We start from the raw sequence: 25,832 nt of genomic DNA, 5'->3' as shown, positions 1-25,832 counted from the left end.
GTTAAATCTTATTCTAGGTTTTGGGGATAGAGCAGTGGACAGACTTCTTAACCCTGCCCTCAAGGCACTCATAGCAAAACTGATGTGGAAAAAAAAATACTTGTAACATATCTACCAGATAAAGCATGGACACCTTCAAAGAGCGCTTAGAAATATTGTCGGGGAAAAAAATGGAAGGGTTAAAGGACAGGAAATGGTGTTTCATAAAAGAAATACATTTAGTCAAGAAACGTGATAAAATGTACCCTCTCACTAGAAGTCTATTCAAAGAATTTAAACTTCAGATTTTGCAATCAAATTGATAACTATTTTTACATAATAAGCATCAATGCTGTAATAAACAGTGATATGAGCATTACTATTCATGCTATGAGAATATAAATTTGTATAACCCTTCAAGAAAACAACTTCACAACATACATACATATACGTACAAATATACATATCTAAGACATTGAATTTTTTCTTACATTTAACTAATTATCTTGTTTCCATAAATTTATCAAAAAGAAATCAATACTGAATACTGAAAGTAAATTAGACGACTCTTAAACAAACAAACAAGAAAAACCAGTTCAGTCCCTAGGACAAACAGAAATGTTTTTAACCTTTACAATCTTAATCTAAATCAATATAAAATATTTTTTAGAAGGTTAGGGGGGAAATCTACGTTAGTAATTCCATAGGCAAGAACCTGAATTTAATTAAAAGACCTGAAAGTCAGAGAATTTAATGCCAGCTCTGTTGGGGTTTTTCTTTTTTTTTATTTGATAGTATCTTCAAAAAGTCACTGAGTCTTTCTTTAACCTTGGTTCTTTCATCGATAAATATTTTTAAAAAACACACAAAAATAAATTCTCAAAAATTTTCACCGAACATCTTGTAACTAAAGAGAAGTATGAATGCATACACTTAGTGATATGGAAATCTATCCTAATGTGAGTTCCACAAGTCCAAAATTTCTTTAACATTTTCATATTTGATTTTAGAAATTAATTTAAAGTTGACTTTCTATTCCAAAATATATTTTTTAATAAAAATATAACATTTTCCATGGCTGCTTATTGGCAAAATTGGTGAGGGTAGGGCTGAATAACTTTCTATCTTGTTAACTTCGAAATGGTTTTACAGTGGAAAATGGTTTTTTACCATAGTTTTTTGGAAAATTGGGCTGAATTAAAGGGAGCCAACACCATATATTGGATTAATATCCAGGCAGTTTCTTTTGTTGCGTGATATTTCAAGAACCCAAACTCTTATTAAATAGTGAGAACTATCAAAGAAAAAATTGTACCAGTTAATGTTAAACAGGGAAAGATGACTTTATTCAAAGCTATATGCAATATGAAAGAAAGAGAGGTCAGAAGGCTGTCGCAATAGGGGAGAAAGACCAAAACCAAATCTGATCCAACTTCGCTGAAGGAAAGGACAGAGTTTTTAAGAATTGAAGTGAACTAGTGGGAAAGTACTAGAGAACATTAGGTTTAGATCAAGCATTGGGTTGCATTATCTCCTAAGTTTACTGTTAAGGCCAGATGGAACATACTCTATATGAACTCTGTAAGGGCAAGAATGAGGAAAGTCAAGGGCCTGTAGTCAGGGAGAAGCCTGTCTAAAATTTAGTCAAGTTCAGGCCATCTTGGTCAGTAAAACAAAAGTTGGGGGACTTCTTAACCTACACTGTTTTCCAGATCGCAAGGTTCAGTTAAAAGTCAACATTGTCAATAGAAATAGGAAAGTAATTTTCCTGAATGGGCAATTAATCCCTCAGGATAGATTCCTCAGTAATTAATCCCCAAAGAGAAATTTCCAAAAATGTTGCAAAAGAGGTGATGCAGTGCAATATTTTGAGGCTATTTTAATGGATATTTTGTTAAAGATACTCTAACTGAAAGGAGGAATAGATTGAAATGGTTTGTTGTCCTCTCGTTAGTATCTTTTACAATCTCAGTGAAATAATTGACAAATGATTTTGTAAAAAATGATTAATGATGACTGTTTTGGCATTAACATTTTAGCTTTCACCCAATGTAAATAAACTAGTAATTTCAAATGACTCAGAGTCTCCATAATTCTCTGCATCCAACTCTCACACTTTATTTATGTTGTAGTGATCTTATATGTAATATAAAAGTTTACAGTTTAACCTTTGTTACTGATACAGAATAGTTAACATCAAAGGAAATACCTATGAAATTAGCCAACAGTGTGAGACTCCTCTTATAATTATCATGAAGAGTAAATTAATTCACCTTATCCAGCTGCTAATCTTTTGTGATTTCTTTTAAATTCTTATCAGAGATTAGCTGTAAATTTCTTTTTATACTACTCCATCATAACTGACAATTAATGGTTTACTATTCTAAATGAGAACATTACATTTTTAAATCTATTGATTCTACTTTTCTCTACTTCTCAAATTTTAGTTTAGGAGACAAATCTTTTTCAAATTCTTTCTGAAAATTTTCAGTATTAGGTATAATTATTAATTGTTCCAGGAGCCAAAAACAATTTAAAAAAATGAAACTTGATTACAACCACTTCTGGCTTTATAAACAACATTAATTTTTCTAAAGCTTCCTCTATGTTCGCTTAAAATTTTCAAAGGCATATTTGTATACAAAAAAATTGATGTCAAGCATCAACAGATGAGTTGCCTGCTCCCAAAGAGTCTCTGTTTTGTAGACTACTTTTCACTTTCAAGGTTCAAAAGCAAGTATCTTTTTTTCTCTTTATAATTCATCCTTTAAATTTCCTTACTTGTACTTGCATTTGGAATTGACATTGTATAGGAAGAATTTCTTCCATATATAAGTATAGTAATAGATAAAATTTCTTCCTTAGATATAGATAGACAGACAGAAACATTTACATATGTGTATACATCCTCGTATAAACATCAGGTATTTTTCTAGCCCATTTATTTTCACACCTATTTCTTAAACTAGAAATGAGGAACTGTGGGTGCTATGCCTAAATTCATTATTAACTTCCTATGTAACCTTGAGGAAGATACTTCATGTTTCTGGACTTAATGTAATCTTTACCTGAGAAGTATGTATATTACCATATATAAAATCCTTACTTTAAAAATCCTTCTAGAAATAATAGACAATATAGAAAGTAGTGTTCACTTGGTACTATGTAACAGTTCTGAAAGTCTTCAGAAAGCAGCATGAGGCTTTAGACTATTTTTTATAGGAAACTACCAAGTCTATGTTCATAACCAAGATAGTGTGAGGCTCCATTTAAGATAGGAAACAGCTTTTGATAAGAAGATGTTCTCTGAGATCAAAGAAAAGAGCATAAAAGAATGACTAGATATTGTGCACTCACTCTCCACCTGGAGACCTCTGTGAAGGAGCACTTGCATTCTGTTCAGTAATCATTCTTTCTAAAGTTGAGAATCCTCTTTAACTAAGAAAAGTAAGAGTTGTTGAGTATCTTTGGGGCATGACATTTGGTTAATGCTGAAGAATTAGTAAAAGTTATTTATATCAAGTAAAACCAAAAGTTGATGCAATTCTTAAGTATTGAGATGCCTATTTTCTAAATGAAATTTTAATCTTTTCAATATTATTACCCATGTCTCCATATGCTGTCAGAGATGTTGTAAAAGGGGTCTTCAAGGGGCAAGACAATATATAGCCTACACTAATGCTACTTCTACTGTCTCCTAATACAAGCAAGAACATCACAGCTAATTTTGATCTATGCTGGTCTGAACTGAAACCATCATCCTGCACTTCAGGAATCCATACTATAAAATCAGTTGCTCTGAATCTTCCTCCCCATGTTTTGTTTTTGTTGTTGTTTTTGTTGTTGTTGTTTGCTCATTTGTTTGTTTTGGTTTGGTTTGCCTCTTTCTAACGAAACATATTAATTCTTAGTAGAGCCCTATTTAAAAAGTACAAGAATTTCTAGTTTATATCTCATCTAATAAAACACTTCATGTTGAGAATCATACTTCCCTCTTTTATATAGTAATGTAGAACATATTTTTAAAAACTTTTCTGTTCTCCTATATTACTAGAGAGGAAAATTCAACGGAAATAACAGAAAGCTTTGAGGGATTGAATATTTCTAACACTGGTCTGGCATTAAAATTTTCTGGTTGGGCAGCACAATTATTTAAATGGAAATATCAGTGACAGCTGAACAACCTCGGTGCTTGAGTTAGCAAGCAGAGGTACTTCACTCTGTCACCTATGAAGAATGATGCTTGTCAGGACTGATTTTCCACTTAGAGAACATTTGTGTTTCTAGTCATACCATTGATGATTTCTGATATTAGAATAGAATAGACACTATAGCATTGAAACAGACCAAGATCTCTGCCCAGGTATATTTGTAATTCTTTGTTTTTTGTAAGCCAAGTACAAATGTAATACTATTCCAGATATGGCTTCATCAGAAGTTCCCAAGATAACTAAAAGTAAGTGCCCATTTTCTCCTATCAGGAATAGTGCTATAACAAATGAAGACTGAATTCTAGTGGCCAGTCTATTTGCAAAGCATGTCATACAGCCTCTGTGTTAGTTAACTCCTAGGCCTCCTAAGGGTTACCTCAGAGAATCAATTGATGTTTTTGCATGTGTTATTTACTAATGTGTAGAAAAATTTTTAAGTTCACTTTTTCTTTATTGTCTTTTTTACCCATCTTCCTTCAATATAGCAAATTAGACGGCCGGATGAAAGCAAAGGAGTTGCTAGTAGAGTTGGATCCCTCAAAGTAAATATGTTTCTAACATTTTTTGGCAAGATTTCGTCTATAGCCTACACTTCTTCCCTTTTGGAGGGTGGTGGGTGGGAGGGGGCTTTTTCCATTTTTCACCATCCCATTTCTTTTAATTTTAGTATTTTTATTGGCTGTTGGGTCATATTGGTTTTTTTTGTTGTTGTTTCAGCTACACATAGAGCAACCAGCTGAAGGCAAGCTGCCAAATAACTAGCTTTGAATGGCACCACAAACAAAACAAAAGGCAACTGCCTCATTCAAGGTGCCTATAATTTGGGGTCCTAGAGTAAACCGTTCCTCTGATTGATGTCACTGACTATGTGCTAAGTTCCTGTTACACAGAGAACTGATATTTATTTTTAAAATATTATCTGCCCCTTTTGCTTTTTTCATAAAAAGTAATTATTATTTTAGTGTCATTGCCATTTGTAGCTCATTCCAGAGAATTAATTATTATGAGTTAACATGTATGTAATATATGCAATCCTAAGAAATAGAAAGAAAAGGAATTTTATATGATGCTAGTAAAATGGGCCCACATATAATTAATAGTAATTAATTCCCTTTGTTTTAGTTTTTAAAAGTTAAAACAATTGATTTAACATTCAGTAGAAACCTATATATCTAAATGTATGCCCATTTGTGTATATAATCTGATAATATACAACTTAAAGATTTTAGATTTGCCCAATTTGCTAGGTGCTAAATATACAAATATATATACAAATAGATAAATATATCTTGGGCACTCAGTACTGTGAGCATTTAATCACAATGAAAAAGTAAACAAATTAGCACCTTTAAGAAACATATATAGCCATTGATCACTTTTAATGCTGCCACCATAAATGCAAGTTTGAAATTTTACTGAATTGTAAATATATGCAGAAGAATTCCCCCAAAATTAACCACTCCTTTATATCTCAATCCCATTTTTCCTTACAGCAATAGTCATTTAAATTAATCGAAATGCCAGATAATTCACTGCACTAAGATATCCCAAAATTCAGTAACTATTTTCAGGCCTAATATTGCCATTTCAAAATTTTACACACCTCCCATTTATTTCCATTTAGCAACTTATGAAGCACTAATTTCTGACTCTATCCTCTCCTTGCCTCTTCTGCCTTCTTACTTTTTTGTTGTTTATTCATTTGTGTGTGTGCACACATATGAGTGCACATGGATAAAAGTGTGTTTTGTACATTTGTGTTCTATATTCCAGACAAGCCATCCTCGGTGTTCTCTAACACTGCTTTATAATAAGTGACTAATTTATTAAAATGTTACTTCACTAAGGATAATCAGAAGGGATGGGAAATGTTGACTCTATGCCTATTTTTAAAAAATAGGCACTTTAAGATTATTCTGTCAGAGAATATGAGTTTATATATCCTGATGATATGTCAGTAGCATTCCTCACACGCTACCTGTGAGGTATTATATTTTACCTTTGTCTTGAAGGAAAAATGAATCGATCATTGTTTGAACCATGGAATATGACTCAGATTTAAGTGAGAAGGTGTAGTTCAAGGCAACTGTTTGAAAATTACTGATAGTGAAATAAAGAGAAAAATGGAATCCATAACTGCAGTACCATCTGCTATAAACTGGATTGTGTATGCGGCATGTGTGTGTACAATTTAATTTCAGTTTTGGATGTATGGAACTTCAAGTTTTAATTGTGTATTGTTTTTAAGTGTATATACAGTGTGATTATGTATGTACACCTATAGATGTGTTTAAGAACAAAAGATATATTTTAGGTTTCAGTTTATTTTAAAGTGGATACAGCCTTAAGTCAGAAAGAATGTTCGAAAAAGAAAAGGCAAATTTCTTAATCTTTAAATATCTTCACTCCATTTTCTACAAAATAGAAAAGTTTAAAGTGAATCTATAGGGTATTATAAGGATAGTTACGGTATTTATATTCCCTAATGCTTTGGGGGCGGGGGAACACTGTAATTAAACAAAATAAAATGTTGGCTTCCAAGTCACAGGATTATTGAGCATGTATTCTTATGTTATTCAAAGATCTTTAATGTTTTGAAATGTTTGCAAAGGCAGTGAGAAATGAATAATGCTGTGATCTTATTTTTAAGAGGAAAACTGAAAAGACAACAAATTGCTTTTTCAATTCATTTTCTGATGTTTACATGTAGCTCCATCGAAAGCTGGAGGAGCTCAGAGATCACCTAGAAGGCAAAGTGAAAGGATACTCTCTCAGAGTAAATGTACGATTTCACTCGGTGATTTTTTTTTCCCCTAAACTTCTGCTGACTGGTAATTCCAAATCTGATTGGTTTGTCCTCTCATCTCCATCTTTTTTCCTTTCTGTCTCTTTTTCCCTTATCTCTTTCTTTTCTTTTCTAGCTGCAGCTTCATGCTCACATTTATGAAATGAAGTTACAGGGTAGAGGACTCTTAAGCCACACTAACATTGTAATTGGTTCAATAACATTTTGACCCCAATGCAAAATAAAAACTTCCATTTCAAAATCAGTGTTTCTTGTATAACTGTATAATTTTCTGAAGATCTTTTCATAAGAATTCATTTGGAGCTTTTCTATTGACCATGACTGCTGCCCTTTATTGGACGTTCAGCGGGATTATAAATTATGGGCTGGATCTAAGGGGTGGACCCTTGATGATTCAATTTCAGTTGTCAAGGAAGATGATCAATGTTAGAGTGTCATCCTTGGTAATCTGGCAAGTAGACACATTTGTTCTGAGTTAATAGACTGCTCTGAACATAGACTCTTTTGTAATAGTGTCATTTTTTTATTTAAAAATAAGAAAATTAAGTTGTAACGATCTTCATCAAGAACACCTTCATAAAACAATCTTAAAAACTCTTGAAATAAAGACTAATATGCCCAAGATAAAATTTTGAAAGAGAACAACATATTATAGTCACTCAATCCCATACATACATTATATAGGCAAGATTAACAATAGTATTTTTTGTGACAGTTCAGACTTTTGGAATGTCTGATCCTTCTACCAAAAATATTTTTTTGAGAAAAAGGGAAGGAGAAATCTCTAAAATGGTATATGGTATAAATACGGCAGAAGAAAAGCTAAATTATTAAAGTAAATAATTTATGGCTCTGTTTAACCCTGACTTCCTATTCCGGGACTTCTAAATAAGTTCCTGTGAATCTAAGCTCCTTATTTACTTATCCCTAGATTATTGCCAAACATTTACTTCATATTTCTATAATAGTTTTGTTGTAAACAGTAGGATTAATATTAGTGATATAGTTCTCTGATTTCTCAGCTTGTTTTTAATTATACATAGTCATGTAAATCACCTGTATTCAATTTCTGATTACTAAAGTCCGCAGTGGTTTTTATCTGTACCAGTCATTAAATTTTGACAGATAAAAAGAGAAGGAAATTAATACAGTTGTCTCATTTCTCTACTACTTTCTTTTGAGCTAGTCCTTCTCTTCAATGTCTTTGTCTTCTAATTCCTTATAGATTTTGAAAATCATCCATAGTCACCACAGAAATCATCCCCCTGTTTTAAAATTTAAAAAGTTTACTAGGAATTTTTATGATCAAATCAGCCTAAACACACCTGAACATTATGCTAGAAAACCATAAAATGATTATTATAATGACAATAATATATGTATTTTAACGTCATGCTCTCCCCTTAAAATATCATGAAAAGTGGTATTATTTTTGTTTCAGTCAAATTAAAACCAGAAAATTGGAGAATACTAAGGACTATATAGTGGGGAGTTTGTATTAAATTAGGGTCAAATTGAAATTCTGTGCTTTGAAAATTAGGTTATTTCATGCTACTTTTCAATTCCTTTTTATAGCAAGTGTACTGCTTTATAGTGACTGATCTTAATGTCTTTATCTTTTATGTCATTTCAGTGGGTCAAACCTTGTTCTGATTACCTTTTTCCTAGAAAGACTGAATATGAGGTATATCATTCTAATGATCCTATTAACTAGCAAAGGATAGAAAAAGAATTATCAAGAGGCAAATCATACCTTCTCTAGAGAGTTCAGCTAAGAAAAGATGTATATCAAATGCTTAGCTAACTGTTCTTTATCTCTCCTTCCTTTTTAATTCATATTACTCCAGTATGCTTTAAAATATGCCTTATATATTAAAAATTACTGCATAGAAAGAGAATAAAGTTATTCATAGTATCAGAGACTAACCAGATTTTGTTTCTAAAATGACATAAATTAACTTATGGTAACTTGTTCCATTTTGTGAAAATTCATTGTAGGTGTCCATACCCAAGAGCAAGTATTTGGGTACCCTTCAATTCATTTTTAAAAAGTGCTAAATATTTCAACAAGATAAAAGAGTTAGAACCATAATGCCACATAAATATTTTATTTATAGTTACAGAAGGTGAGGGATCATTTAGAGTTTGGGGGGAAAAATTTAATTAAATTATTAATGCTTCAACTGGTTGATCTATAAGATTAATTTTTAGAGAGGAAAACATGATGCATCCTTATTTATTAAGGATAATCAGTGATATAAAGTAGAACAGTCTGTTAAGTTGTAATTTTTTGGACTAATATTAAATTTTATTTATTTCTCCTATGGAAACATACTTTATACTACATTAACTCTTCTATATTAAAAAGCAGGATGTATTGGATTCATCCATTGGATTGGTACTCAAGAATGTACCATCTTTTTCTGTACGTTATAGAACACAGAAGTGTTCTGAACTCTAAATGGTTTTTTAGTAGTTTTAATAATAATAAAACTATCATCTTGTAACTAAGAGTAAAGGTAATTTACTAGCCACAAAAATCACTACGAATCCTTAAACTGATGATGTACTGAGGAGAATAATGACTGAAGCCTGAAACTATAAAGAGGAATAAAAATTTTCCATTTAGTCAAATGCATGAATCTAGTTGTAAGAATATTAAAAGTAATGCACAAGATTGAAGACCAGTGCAGACAGTGTTAAGAGTTGGAAAAAATAGGATATGATAATACAAATTAATACTTTGCTTAGATAATATAAATCAAGGTAAATTTACAAAATAGAAGTTAAAGAGCAAGGAGGCCAAAGAGAGCCTGAATGTGAAATTATTCAGAACAAGTAGATAAATGTTCATGAATTCAAGATAGTGAGGAAGTAAGAAAAGAAAGAAGAGTAAAACACCTCTTAGCCGCAATTTTGTATCATCTAAGTACTCAGTCTATGTAAATGTCTCTCTAGATTCAAATATATACAGATTAAGTTTTCGCTAGCTAAATATATTAATGATTTTTAAAGGCTTTGACAAACAATAAAAGGAAAGATGGCTTATGCAGAGAGGTTATTGGAATATAAGTGAAATTAAGAAGAAAGGAGATAAAGTAGAAGGAATAACATAATTGTCTGAAAGTACTTGCTTTGCTACCACAAATAAAGAATAGTGTTATTTGAAGTGGAAAAAGTCATTGGAGGGAGGAGTTATCACTTAAAATAAGACTGTATTTTTACCAAGTATTAAGGTAAATGTCTGAATCAAGTCAGGAAGTAATAAGCCTTTTGAGGAGTGATTTTAAATGCTTAAGAATGAATTTCTTGAATGCCAAAATAGGACAAGTATGAAACAGAGCTAATATAAATAATGAATTAGATGATTGTTTTTGTAGATCTTGTAAGATCAGTGTTTTAATTCCAGCCTTAGTTCTGAACTAACTCTTCTGATATTTTCAATTAATAAGTTTTGTTGTCTTTGCAGTTTTTTGCACTTCTGTATTCATTAAGTTAATTCTGTACCTCAGGGATAGGCAAATTACAACCTGTGGACCAAATTCTGATTTTTTTTTTTTTTTTTTTTTTTTTTGGTAGGCCCATAAGCCTACAAAAAATGGTTTTTGCGTTTTTAAATGGCTGGGGGAAAGGAAAAAGAAAAACATTTTGTGACATGAAAATTATACGGAATTCAAATTTCGGTGTCCAAAAATAAAGTTTTATTGACACACAGCCAGGGTCATTAATATAGTCTGTGGTTGCTTTTGTGCTATAACAGGGTTGAATATTTACATCAGAGACCTTATGGCCCACAAAGCCTAAAATATTTACTACCTGACCTTTTGCAGAAAAGGTTTGCCAAGTCTTGCCATAACTAGGTAGTGTGTCAAAATGGCATTGACAGAGAAATGCTTGTAATAGAGGCTGTGAAATTATCTTCATTTTTGTGCTTGAGAAAATGAGAGCTGCTCATTTTTCTGAGAATGGTTTCAGATCAGTCTGCCTGGAAGCATGTGTTTACATAGTTGATCTCCTGAGACCTTATACCTTTATATTTTTATTCATCCTTTTTACATTGTTTTCTCTACTTATTCTCTCTTCACCCCCCTCCCACACACACATACACACAAAATAAATCTACCATGGAGTTAATTACCACTAACTCTTCAAATGTGGAGCTATTGTACAAATAGACTATAGATTATGAATTATAAATTGCTCTTCTCTTTTTGGAGGTCCTTACAGGGATTTAGAATATAAAGCTAAATCCCATTCTTGCCTTCTTACATTTTTAAAAAATGTGTTTCTAGAGTATTTTTGCTTTATATATTGCACTTTTCTGTTTATTACTTCTTTAGCACTTTTCTGTTTATTACTTCATTTTATCTTAAAGATATTTTCCATGAAGACTGGGTTCATTTTGACCTCACCTAAAATCATTATACCTTCTATAGGAAATTTTGTACAACTGGGAAAGAACAGCCAAACATGATCCAAGTATATACAGTCCTTTAAAATGCACATTTTATCAGCCAACTTTGATTGACTAAAGAATAACTGCAGCATTAGCCTTTAAATGAGTAAACATCAGTGTTCATTCTAATAGAAATGACTCTACCTTAATAGTTTGTCTCAGTTTGTCCATGACTCTACTTTCTTTGGGCAAAATTCAATACCTTTGGTTCTTGTATGTAGAACATTCTTTGAGTCTCCTGAGTCTTCCTTGTTTGATGTTTTGTTATTTGCTCATAATAATAATATGCATGTATTTACTATTTCATTTCTAAGAATTATGTAACATCCTAAGTATCTTAAGAGATTATATCTTATAAATGTGACTAGGCTACAATAATGATAAAGATTGCCCTAAATTAATTTTAGGATTGTCTCTTTGGAAAAGAGGCTAATTCTATTACTTTTCACATTAATAGAATTCCCTTAATATGTCAGTTTAACTAATACAATTCTGAGGTTTCAGTTCTACTGAAAAATAACAAAAATCTATTTTTTCTTGTGCTTAGAACCAAAATATTCTCATCTAAGTCTTATAATAAGTGATTTTATAAGAGTAAAAGTGACACATCCGTGAGGTGTTTAAGTTGACTTTAATACCAAAATAAGGTACTAATAAAATAACTCTTTGACAAGTAAATATCCTTAGAAATAGAAAATGGAAAACAAGAAAAAAAAAAAAAACGCTCTCAAACTGTTACTGGAAAGATAAAGTTGTTCAGTTTTATGGTTGTAGTTACAGACACAGAACAAACATACAGAGCAAGGTTTCCTTAGAACTAGCATCTTGCGAAAGAAAATTATATGGCTTAATTCTTAATATGTAAAACATTGACCATATTTTAGAAACTGTTTCAAAGCAACCCAGTAAGTGGCAGTGATACTTTTTTCACAAATCTTTGTTTGGGATTGCTCTTATTTTGCTTAATGTAGATTCTAATATCCTCAGAAAAGTACCAATTAAATAAGCTTAAAAACTTCTGAATATTATTTCACACAGTTCATTTTTTTATGGATACAAGAAAAAGAATGTTGTGTATTCATTCATTCAGTGAAAAGTTACTGAGCACCTACTACATTGTGCTGTGCTAGGTGCCAGAAATAAAATTAAACAGCAAATCAGATAAGAGCATTTCTGACTTCTCTACTTTCTCATTTTCTCCTATACCTCCATTTCTCTCCCTAACTTTGCATTTTGGAACTTCATGCAGAATTTGAAACTAGAGAATGCATACTTAAAATTTCAGTTCACATGGCAATATGAGGCAACCTAATGAAAGAACAGGCCACAAAACTGAATATGGCAGTGTGACAACCTAGAAAGTAAGAACAGGCCAGAAAAGTATGTATTCAGAATCATGAAGGTTAAACATACTTTTAAGATAGCTATTTAAAAAAAAAAAAAAAAAAAAGTGAAATTTTCTGATGAAAGATAGGTCTGGCAAGAAAAATTTTGTTTTTGAGTTTTTTTTTTTTTTCTTGTGTGGGAAAACATTTTATAGTGTTGCTACTGGGAAAATGTATATGTATATATATAATGGACATTCAGTAATACTGAAAATGAAATAGTAGGAACTATAGTAGGATCAGAAACAGTTTAGAGAATAATATAAGATGTACAGTTGAGTCATCCTATGGATAATCTCATATTGGAGTTTGCTAACGTTAAACCAATGAGAATCAGTGTGGCACCATAGGAAAAAGTGTCCAGCTTGCTGCTTTTTCCCTCAAATGAGCGTCTTTTCAGCAAGATCATACCAGATTTGGCCAGAGGGGAGTCATCTCCATCATGGACTCTTTTTTTTTTTTAAAGCCAGGTTTTTGTTGTTTTGTTTTTTTTTTAAATCACAGTGTTCTCCTTCAAATAGCTTGAGCCTTGAGATGTTTTCAAACTCAAGTTTCTGCTTATAAGACTGTTTTGTTATCTGACAAATGTGTTGGTGATGGAGCCATCGAAACTTCTGAGACCCTTACTATGCTATCATTTCCTCTTTAACAGTGTTTTCTTTTCCCCACTGCAAAACCAGGCTCGGCTTCCCTCGTGCTCATCTACCTATAGTGTATCTGAGGTATACTTTGCACGTATTGTCTTACATGATCAACATGCTCGCCCTCACCATTTTTCTTATTTTATTTTCCTTTTGCCTTAATTTATTTTGCCTTGCACTTTGCACTTGGCTGAATGGGATGAGGGTACCAAAGGGGAAAAGTCACCTGTTGTAGGGGGAAATTTCTATGTTTTTATACTGCACTTTTGTCTGGGTAACTTTTTTTGACAGTCACTATATCACATTGAAATGTCAGGACCCCAGAAAGCACAAATAACCAACTTGACTGATACCACCACCTTAATTCCATAAAGATTCCTTTCAACCAGATTCTTAAGTTCATATTGGTTAAGGCAGGGATTCCAGTTTTTACTAATGGATGTGTCTGTCTCTGGTAGCTAAAGATTTGCATTAAGTAAGTGTTGATCCTAATTTGATATCTTTATATTGATCCTAACATATATGAGATCATATAAAATTGATTATTAGGTGAAAAGTTAACAAATCCCCTTTTTTTTATATAAAATAGAAGATTCACTCCCATTCAAAAAAATAACTGATTAGTAAAATAATGCTCTTGATATGTGTATTTTCGTAATATTCTTATAATCTATAGGAGCTTATCACTCATGAGATTCATATGCTTTCAACAAAATATTTTACATGAAATTTGAACTGCTTTTTACCTTTTTAGTGGTTTAATTCCTTATTTTCATTGTGTTAAACCATAGCATAACTGAGCTTTCTTGTCTCTATAAAGCAGATTCATTGAGATATTATTAACAAACTTTGAGTAACCATTAAGTCTACTTTCCAAAGCAGGGACACTATTGAGTAACTGATAAGAAAACGTATACATACCTCAAAATATAATTAGTAAATAAAAGGACTTTAATAGCCTATGAATTTCAAGATCTCAGTTTTTTACTTTACAGACGTTACATATTTCTACATATATTTGCTTTTTGCATGTCACTATAGCTACCATGTGCAGGTCAGTATGGTCAACTCAATTCTGATGGCAAAAATATTATCTCAGAATGTCATGTGAAAAACAGAAAGAAGTCACTGTCTAGAATACCAGGAAGTATATGCAGAACCAGAGGCAGAATATCATCTTTTGACTTAAGGGAAAGCTCTTAAAGAAATAGTATGACTAAACCTATAGCCTCACAAAATTGAGTTGAGTCAATGAAAATTATAACCATCTTCAGTTTTTTTTCTTTACACATTGTAGCTGCCACATACTTTTTTTTGTCTTAAAACTCATTTTGTAGAGAATTAATTTCTTCTTGAAACATATATTTGTAGAGAGAAGCAAAAAATGAAAAGCAAAGAAATTATATTTATGATATCGCCAAAGACTCTTAAAAGAGAAGGTCGATATCATCTCATCACCACATTTTCCATATGTCTTTACCTAATTCTCCATGATGATCATTTCCAGTGTAAAAAATATATAACCCATTTCTTTCTGCCACTTCATCCAGGCAATTCTCCATTCCCTATGAGAGTGTATAAGAAGTCTACCATTGGCATCATCTCCAATCACAGCCTACAGCATCCATCAGGGTATTACTTTCTCTGTGACAGCATGTATTCAGGAGGGCTCTCAGGTTGGAATGTGTAACTGGCTTCTGGGGGGGAGGAGGGGTGGATTGTGTATGCTGTGGCATTTGCTCCATGGCACTCAGCTCTTAATGAACTCTGGCTTCATCGGGTTTGTTTCTTTCATCGTGATACATGGGCTTTCTTGGTTTGTCATGAAATTGGTTTCTTTTTTTTTTTTTTTTTTGTCATTTGTGGTAGGGTTTCTCTAGTCCATTTAATGCCACATCTCTCTGGACTCTTTAGATGGTGTTTATGTTTAATCTGTGATGCTACAAAGACCAATGAAATGAAGAATTCCTTAAGGAATCTAGTAGTCATAATCATCCTTTAAACAGAAATAGTCTTGCATTATTTTTTCTATTTAATCTTTAATTGGTAAATGTCTGTTTCACAGAATTTTAGACTATAAGCCTTAAAAATTAGATTTTTAAGGAATGTTCTTTTATTTCAGTTCTTCATATGGAAGGCATTTGATGGGACTGTCAGTAAAGTACACTATTTATTTTCACAGCATCACTATAGAGGTAGCCAAACATCCCATGGCTCAATTTCTTCTTTCCAATCACAATTCATCAAATTTAGTTACCTCCAGTACTGAAGAAATAAATTCTCTAGATCCTAGTATGGCACATTGGCTTTACCAGTTGCATGCCACTATCTTTTGTGGCATTCATGAGATAAAATATAATAATAATAATAAGCCATGCTTAAAAATGAATCTATTCATGATTTGTGTAAGAGCAAGATAATTTGTAACCTCATCTGGCTGATACTGCTTAGCAAAGGTTACTCTAGGTAGTTTATGGTCCTTTATAAAAAACACAATTCTCCTACAGTGTTACAAGCTGTATGTTTTATATTTTGATAGCTTATCTCAATCTTCACAACAGTGCTGTTTGGAGAAGATATTATGATCATCCTCATTTTGTATATGAGGAAACCAAGGCTCAAAGATGTTAGATGTCTTGCCCAACTCATAAAGCTGGGAAGTGAGTGGCAAAAAATTGTTCCTTCTTAAATACCATGCTTTCTGCTTTTACAGAGTTGTTAAAAGTCACCATTTTTGTGACTTGACATTCAGTAGTCTTGTATTTTCATACTATATATTTACCTTAGGTTGATTATACAGTTTTGGTTTATATCTCATCAGAGAATATAGATGTATCTGTAAAATGCAAAACTTTAATTCAGGGAAATATTAGAAAGATATCCCTTTGTGTAGTTTATTATTGTTTTTCTCTTATTTAATCATTCAATAAATATTAAGCACCTACTATATGTCAGGCACAAATGCTGTTTTATAATTATTATAACAGTAGATATACCTTATTTAACTATAATTACAATCTGCTAGTTATTTCTTGACCTTTAGGATTGACTTCATATTTGGAATGCATAAAGCATCATGAATGTAATGAGATCAGTGTCTCAGATTGTACACTCTTGTTCTTCCCTTCAAGCCAAGTAAAAATAGGAAAGAACTCAACTTCCATATTTCTAACTGATCTTCTACTTTGTACCAGCACCATTGTTATGTGTTGTGCTTTTTTTTTTAATCCTTTGAAAAGATTGCTTCAAAATCCCCTTAGTTCAGCCAAAACCAAAATTAGTACTATTTCCTGTGTAGAGATAGTGCTCTTATACTCTTTCAGATTCATTTCAAAGCTGGAATCTTTTCAGATTTGTAACAGTCTAAGCCAGAAAATTTTAATAAGTATCCAAGTTATCACATTTTTACTCATCCAAATTGAACCTTTTAAAGAATTATCTGTAATGTCTTAGATTTCCCTGTAGCAAGGTTAATTTCAGGCATTTGAAATTTTGAAGCTAAATTATCTTTCCTTTTGAGTGGACAGACTGAAAATTGTATTCTTATTTAATGCTTAAGAACTTTAAGCTACCTTAAAGAAAAGATGGCATTTTTAAGTAATAACATGCAAATCAGTTGCCCTTTGAACTCTTAATATACTATTAGACTACCAATTATGATTTAAACAAATCTTGACTGACAGTTCGGAGCTTTTGCAAATAGAAGTTTCAGTTAAATTGCAGATCATTGATCCGTTTATTTATATATACAAGCAAGGAAAGAAGGAAGGAAATTATACTTTAAATAACATAGCATTTCATGTTTATAAAGAAAAAATAGAGCCCTTTTTGAAGCACCACAGAGCCACAAACAGTTTAAACTAGAAGAAATCAGCCATGAAATAAAGATTCCACACTGTGAGGTAATCACCTCAGATATTCTTTATAAAATTTTACTTAGAAAATCTTTTAGTAAGTAATTTATTATTTATCTGTTTGTTACAGTATAGTTGCCTGTGGTTTTCTGCTCTTTCCTTTCATTCTTGTGTGTATTTTTTTCATGCTGTTTTTCTGCAATAGTTGAGAAACTATTAGCATGAAGAAATCTGTTAGAAATAATATATTTTGTAAACACTACAACTGCTGTTATGAAAGTTTGTTGACTTCTACCTCACCTTTAAATTTTTAGAAAGGAATTGGAGTATACAAATTATTTTGGCCAAAATAAGAAATTTAAGTACATACTTTTCCAATATTCAAACAAGTGACTAGCCATAAGTTTACTATAGAATAATGGGAAAACACATGGCTTTCTTTTTGGCAGGGATATTTGATAAATCCATGTAATCAAAACATTTTTGAAAGAGAATTGAAAGGAATTGATAGTTGTTGAAACAAGCTGATGGGTACTTCTGTCAACTTGAGCATACATTTTAAATTTTCCGTCATCACAGGATTTTTTAAAACATTTTTGAAAACACACTATTTTAGTTGACACCAGTGAATTTCTGTTTATCCTCATACACTGCATTATTTGCTGTGATCATTTGAAATACAGAAAAGGTCATCAATGAAAATAAGGCATAAAAAATTTAAAATTTAAAATGAACCAGTATTAATGCATATATAACAAGTCCAGGAAGATTTTTAGCCAAATGTCTTAAAACTAAAATATAAGCTGGGTATATCTTTTAGAGAGAGAGAGCGTGCATATGTGTATCTTCATCCTTCTCCTCCATGGTAATAGGAATGAAGAAAGAGTCTATACACACTTATGTGGAAATCCAGCTTTATACAAGTATAGACTAGCATACTGTCATAATGTTATAATTTTTCCTATGCTATAGAGAATTCACGAATGAAATAGATTAATTGGAGGTTTGGAAACTTAGAGACCAAATAAATGCTTTTTGTAATATATTATAAAATCACATGTCTCACCTACATTCTTACCTCTATTTTCAGCTGCTTATTTGAATGTCTTTTTGTGATTTCAAACTCAGTTTATCCAGGCTTCAACTTATCTAGCATACACACACCAACTCTGCTGTCTAAATACCTTCTATCAGAGGTCATGTTCTTAGTTTCCCAGAAAAGAAATCTCGTAGTCATCTTTTACTCTTCCTTATCTTTCATCTTTGGCATCCAATGTATCATTAAATTTTGTCAGTTTTGTTATTGCTCCCTTTACATTATTTCCTTTTAATTCTTACCTCTAACACATGCAATGAGCTTTGTAGCCAGGTCTGCTTTCAAATCCTGATACTGGTAAGACAAACTATGAACTCGATATATCATGTAGGAGGTACTCAAAAAATATTGGGAAATGGTGAGTGAGTGAGTGAACAAATAATTATGTAAGTCAACATTTCTAAATTTTATGACATTTCAGCATCTGGGTTTTAGGGAGAATTGATAATTTATGTAAAGTCTAGTTTAATCCCTGGCATATAGTACGCATTAAATAAACATCTTTCTTCTACTCTAACATCATTGCTTAAGCCACGATCACCTCAGACATGGATTTCTGCAGTAACTAGGTAATTAAATTCCCTTTGAATAGTCCTTCTGTCCTTCATACTAATCTTCCTTCCAAAGAATCTGCTTTAATTCACCTCAGTTCTGTATCAAAACAGCTACAATGCCACACATCCCAGGAATCCTCTTAGTCCCTGGGAAACCAGAACTATTGGTCATCTACCCCCTATCATGTGCTTCCCACTCCAATCAAGGTGAACCTTCTTATTGTCATATTATTTTATTTCTTTCTTTTTGGCCTTTAGTTGTGCTGTTGTGTCTGCCTGAAATGCCTCCACTTAATAGCTCAAATCCACCATCATCCAGAAAACCTCCTCTACCAACTTCCATTCACCTTAATATCTTCTCATGAGAATTTCACTTATGCTTATATATAGTATTACCTTATATTGCTTTTCCTCCTAACTATCTGGCCATTTCTCTACTATTCCTTACATGCTGATGATCAACTTGATTTGCTCCCAGACTTTCTTCATTTCATCTCTCACTATATATCTGTGCTGTCCAATACAATAACTACTAGTTAGCCACATATGACTTTTGAACTTGAATTCACTAAAATGAAATGAAATGAAATTTCAGTTTCTACAGTTGCAATAGCTACATTTCAAGTGCTCAATAGCCACATGTGGCTAGTGGCTACCATATTAAAAAGTGCAGATAAGAACATTTTCATCATTACAAAAAGTTCTGTTGGACAATGATGCTCTATATAATTCTGGGATGATCTCATAATCAATTGTTAATATTGTGATCATCACCACCATTATTACTTCTACTTATATACCACCTGCTTTGTTTAGGGACTGTTATAGGAGCTTCACGTATATTATCATAACATCTATAGTAACTACCTTAATATTAGCTCCTGTCTCTAGCCCACATTTCCCTACAGAGTTATAACCATCTTATTTTATTTCCTATTTGCCAAAGCAAATACCATGCTTCTGTGGCTTTCTCTCTCTCTCTGTGGCCTTCCCTATAAGGCCTTCGGTAATATAATTAAGACCCATCCTGGGAATGGATTAAGTTTAAGAAAATGTTTTTTGGGGGTACATAACTCCAAGCTAGCACACACCTTGAACATAACTCAATCCCCAAATTTGTTTCTGTATCCACTATTTCAATATATGATACCACCCAGTTACACAGACTGGAAAGTGTTAATTAGCCTAATGCAACATGACCAATCAATACCTGCCTCTTTTGTATGTCTGGAATCCATACTCTTCTTTCCAGAATTACATTGAGTGATTTAGTTGAGTTTCTAATCTGAATTACTAGATTAATTTCCAGATTGGTTCCCCGTACCCTCGTCATTTATCACACATTGCTCACCAGAGTGAGCTTAGTAAAATATTAATGTAATCATGCCATTCCCCTACTTAAAATCCTTCAGTGTCTCCCATGTTTCTTAGGAGTTGGTTCCTTCCTACTCATTAACCTCTCCTCGTTTTTTCTGTAATCGCATACATAAAACATAAAATTGGCCATTTAAACCATTTTTAAACATAAAATTCAGTGGCACTAATTACTTTTACAATGTTGTGCTACCATCTTCACCTTCCATTACTAAAACTTTTTCATCACCCACTAAGAAACTCTTTACCCTTTATTTCCTCTCCTCTTACCACCCCCTATCATGGCTAAAAATCCCCAGCCATACTTCTTATGATTTCCCTGTTGTCACAGTCACTCACATCTATGAATTACACTTGCCTTTTTTTTTAACTTTTCCTCCTTTTCTTCACCTAACTAAATTATAATCATTCCTTAAAACTCTGCTTATATATCCTTCTCCCCACCAGCTCTGAGTTAAGAGCATCTCTTACATGTCCCATAGCAGTTTATGCTAACTTCTATCATAGCACTTTTCATGCTGTTTTATAACTGATATTTACTTGGCTGTCTTTCTCTGTTGTGTTGTGAGCTTCTGGAGACCAGGGGCTGCTTTAGAAAAACAAAATCTATAATTCACAGATTAGATCAGTTTGAGGCAAACAGTAGGTATTCAATAAGTAGAGACTGAATGAATTATTGAGTGGATGGCATTTCACTGTGTCCTAATTGCTGTATTTATAAAAGTATTCACTCTGTTATTAGATTATAGAACTTGGTTTGGTAGTGACAGTGAGTTAGTTTCTTTTGGGTTTTACTCCCTTCCCCTGTCTATCACACAGTGTGCATTTAATAGACATATGCTGATTTGATCATGAGATAGAACCTAGTATCGAATACCCCATTATATATTAATATCAAAATGTCCCTTAGATTTGCATGCATTTTTCCAATTACCCAAAGCATATATTAATCTAGATCAGTGTTTCTAAAGCATTTTAATTCTACACTGCCTAACTGTTCCTATAATATACTCTGATATTCCGTTAATAAATAAATAATAAGATCAGGGTAGCTGGCCCAGTTTTTCTTGAGTGTGGGCTCAAACAATATCAAAGTTATTCCAGTCTCTGCAATTGTAATTCCTTATTGACACTGGATGTAATGGGAGGGAAGAGTCTCAAACTGTAGAATGGACCTTCTCAGACTATAGCTGAAATTTAAAGTTTACCTGAGAGTAGTACAGCTTTGTTCTCTGTGACACCAATCAATGTCCCTGACATTTTGTTTTAAAAATACTGGAAACTAAAAGTCTATAAAAAATCATGCTGTCATGAATTTAGGTGGGAATTCATATGAGAATCAGAATTGGTACACAAGCAAAACAATACATATATATAGTAAGCTAAGGCTTATTATCAAACCAGTAGGAAAATATTCCTTAGTTAGGTTCAACAACATTGGAGTTAGAATCTAGTCTTATTGATTGATAAATAAATTGTATATAGACCTTTAACTAAAGCATCTTTATCTATTACCAAGCCACAAAGGAGTATTGGTGAGCAATTTAAGTGAAAATAAGGATCAACATATAAGTTTCCAGTGGCTTTTTTATTGCTCTCTATCCAATAGTGAGGGAAAACTACTCTTAACATCAAAGAGATTTTTGCTCCTTAGTGGGTACTGTCCTTCATGTGTCCTTATGCACCACAGGCCAGCATTTTATCTCCATTTCTCTTCTTCTTTCATAATTAACCCAATTATCTCTTCAATCAAAGAAGATAGAAGGCACACTTTGCATAGCTTCCTGTAAATTATAGAAGTTTAGTAAATACTAAGCAGCTCATTATCTTAACTTCTGGAAACCCTTGTGGTTCATACCCATAGATTTACAGGTGATTTGGTTTGCCACCAATCTTGGTATAACTCTTAAAGATGCAGATAAGTATCTTCCTCCTGAAAATTTTCTTTTGCTTAGTCACACATTTGGGTACAGTTAAATGTATGACCTGAACTTCAGCAAGTAGTTTTCTCTGGTCATTCTTTTTTCCTTTTCAAAGCATTTCCTTTCTCAACCAAGTTTCTCACCTAAACCAAAGAATACAGAAAATGATTTATGTAGCTGCTTTCTCAAGCCTCCTGTAAGGATGGTGCTATTCTGTATCCATAAGAGAAGTTAATTCATAACATACAATGGATGTCATAGGACATTAGGGCTTAATTCCTAAAGTTGAGAATGATATAGTAATTCCTTCTTTGCTTTTAAATAATTCAGCACTTCTTGAAGCCATTTATTTAAAGGCACACAAAATTTATTTTTTAGGAAATGTCCATATTGCCTTTTATTCTTTGGATACCAAAGTCTCTAAATAGCCTCACACTTACCATGTGAATTTTGGATTTGAGAGTGTGAGGCTTGTTTTATTTGAGAGTTTTTTGAAGTAAACTCTTCATTTTTCTGGCAGAACCAAGAAGTTTAGCCAGCTTCTCACCAGATTCTGAAGACGTTCATGCTTTGACAGTTACTAATATTTTATTGGTTTTCTCACAGTGAAATAAACTTACTCAAGTCAATTTAGCATAGTATTTGAAAGTTTGAGTTTGGAGCTAGATTTAATCCCGATACTGGATTTGATACCCAACCCTGCCTCTTATTAGTTTTGTAATTTTAGGCAAATTGACTTCTCTATATGTCATATTTCTGTAAAATGGCAATAACACCACCTTTAGAGTACTGTAAAAATCAAATCACTTAATATTGCTAATGCAGTGCCTGATATGCATAAATTCTCAGTAAATTTGAACCATTATTGTCAATACTGATTGTTATATTGAAGACCCAAAGGTAGTTATTTTTAGTTTTAACCGACTCAGACACTATATCTGCTACTTATGTCACACAGTAAAAATATGTTTTGCATATGATAATTAGCCACAATCCAACTGAAAAATGAAGTGTTATTAGCTTCTCTATCAACTTGACTTGACCTTAGTTGCCATCAGCACTTCTGTACCTCTCCTGCCTTGCTTCTTTTTCTTAATCATTGTAAAGTATATTGAATATGAAATTTATGAACATCTATTTATAAGATATGTCTTTATGTTCATTCTGCTAGTTGTCTGTCTTCTCCAGTTTCTCTCATATTTATTTTTTTTTAATCCGTTTCCTATTTAATGTCTAGATTATTTATGTACCTGCTACTCCTCAGAAGACTATGGCTAATAAGAATAGTGCTTTTTAAAATTATAATTGTTATATTGTCCTTAAATTCCATTATTTGTCATACTCTACAGGCAATCACCAACTTATAAGTGAGGCAAAGCAGTTTCCCATGAAAATAACTGTGTAAATGGTGATCAGATTTCTAGGGTAGTAACTCAAAAGTTTATGTAAACCTTAATAAACTGAAATAGCATATAATTTCACAGAATTGAGACTTAAATAGACATGTAGGAATGGGTTAATGTAGGAATCTATTATTTGTAACATTATTTCTTGGGAAAAACATTTTAACCTCCAGTAGAGTCCAGCCCACTCTAAGTCGTTATGGCCTTAACGAATTCTGAATGGTGATGGAATCTACATCCTTTCTCTTCCTCCCACAGCTCAAGTGTGGCATCCTCCTTAGAATACTCATACTGTCAGGAAAAGGGAGAGGGAAGCTCTGATAATTTGGGATAAGGATTTCCCCACAGCATTATTAATCTATGTTTGTTGAGTGAATTTATTAGTTGGGTGTTTGTATCTAGAGTTTATGTCTACATAGTTAAATTTCAGATAGCTTTCTACAGTGTGGTGTTATTTTTAGCTATATATAGGATACTTCTTGCTACCTCTTCCTAGTGAATGCTGATTTTTCTGATTAATTCTTCATTTCATTTATTAGGTAGCTATTTATCAAGTACCATTTGTCTGCTTAGTATCTTATAAGATACAGATCTTCAAACCAGTGAAACAAAGTAAAATGTATGTTTGTGAATTAAGAAAGATAGTTTCTGATGTCAGTTCTTTTTCCAATTTACTAAGAAATGGTGTTATTATTCTAATTCACTTTGCCCCAGTTTACCCATCTCTAAAATTGGAATGAATTAGACCTTTGTCCTTCAAAAGGTTTGCTCTGGTGAGATTTCAGAAAAAGGAAGGGATTTTCATGAGAAAGTTAGTTCATCACAAATATAGTAAACAGGATTTTAACCCAGTCAAAATATTAATGGTGCAATTTTAAAGAAATTGGATCCTAATTATCGGATTTTATTATTATTATTTTTATTTTATTTTATTTATTATTTTTTTATAACCTGAAAATTCAGCCAGGGCTCCAAATGTGAATAGAAAACATACCCTGAACTTGAAAAATCTATAATGGATTTTGATGCCTTGAGTGAATTTAAAAAATTGAAATTGATATGATTGTGTTATTTTTACATAGTTATTTATGCATTCCCTTTTGTGCTAACATTATCAGTAGGTCATGACTAGTGAACAAGTATTTACTGAGCATCTCTACTACAGATACTATCTTGTTAAGCAAATAGAGAATGCAGTAAAAAATTAATATAGCACCTCACTTAATGATTTTACAAATTGGAATGTTTTGTCTTTTTTTAATCATAAGCTATGTATTTAGTCTGTGTGTTCTTAAATATTACTAGAGGAAATGCCTTTGGCTCTGGAAATTAAAGCTATTTAGTGTTAGGGTCATAAAGTCTGTAGGAAAGCCACCATTCTAGGGTCCTATGTTCACAAAATGATCGTGGGCAAGTTATTTAAAATTCACCAACTTATTGTTCTTAAATCCAAAAAAAGAATTTGCTTAGGGAAGATTTTCCTAGAATAGATTTGAGTGCCTTATTACAAATTTTAAATGTGCCATATTACTTCTATTTAGACCATATTTTCCTCCGTACAGAGATGGTATCAGTTTTCCTAAGGTTGGTAATGAAGTTTACTTAATTTATTTTTCAAGTATAGAACATTCTGGATAGGAGAGATAAAAGCAAAGCATGATATTACCCTTTATAAACATTGCTAATTGGAGAAGAATGTAAATTGTCACCCACTAAGTCCTCTCCTCTGACATCCGAGTTGCCTAATACCTTTGGGTAGTGTAGGAGACCCTGAAAGACAAAGGAGTCCAGTAAGCATTATAGGTCAGAATGAATAGGATAGGAACAGGAGATAACAACTTGTAAAAAGGAATTTAGTTGTTTTTTTTTTTTTTTTAAGTCCACTCAGTTGAATTTAAGAGCATGTTTTGAGCCTATAGAATCTATCATTTACATCATACTACTCTCTCCCATGTATCTTTAGCCACCTTCTTGTGTTATGTAATACTTGCTTCTGACACTGTTTTACAGTTGCAGCTATCATTCTCCAAAGTAGATTAATATATCATATTTATAGTTTTAATCCTGTGTTTTTACTATGCCTATTACTCAAGAATTTTTAAATAGTAACCTTTTACCTTTTAGCAACATCTCTCTAAGACTGGTTTTCAT

The 25,832-nt window shown here is 32.3% G+C and overlaps 1 protein-coding gene across 7 annotated transcripts in view; it reads left to right on the top strand.

Annotated features, from left to right (window-relative positions):
- Window positions 1–25,832, top strand: part of GPHN (gephyrin) — a 784,704-nt gene that overhangs the window by 542,657 nt on the left and 216,215 nt on the right. For 2 of the 7 annotated variants that reach the window (XM_037832495.1, XM_037832498.1), the window contains 2 exons: window positions 4,676–4,732; window positions 13,518–13,559. The exons of 2 other annotated variants lie outside the window; for them this stretch is intronic. In XM_037832495.1, the coding sequence (XP_037688423.1) occupies window positions 4,676–4,732; window positions 13,518–13,559 (99 nt within the window). Of the gene's footprint in view, window positions 1–4,675; window positions 4,733–6,900; window positions 6,973–13,517; window positions 13,560–25,832 lie in introns of all 7 variants that reach the window. 3 more of the 7 variants (XM_037832496.1, XM_037832500.1, XM_037832502.1) reach the window with 2 other exon arrangements.

Source organism: Choloepus didactylus, chromosome 4, assembly GCF_015220235.1.
Source record: "Choloepus didactylus isolate mChoDid1 chromosome 4, mChoDid1.pri, whole genome shotgun sequence".
NCBI lineage: Eukaryota > Metazoa > Chordata > Mammalia > Pilosa > Megalonychidae > Choloepus > Choloepus didactylus.
Note: the sequence above shows the minus strand (reverse complement) of the source record. Positions and strands in the feature narration are given on the sequence as shown.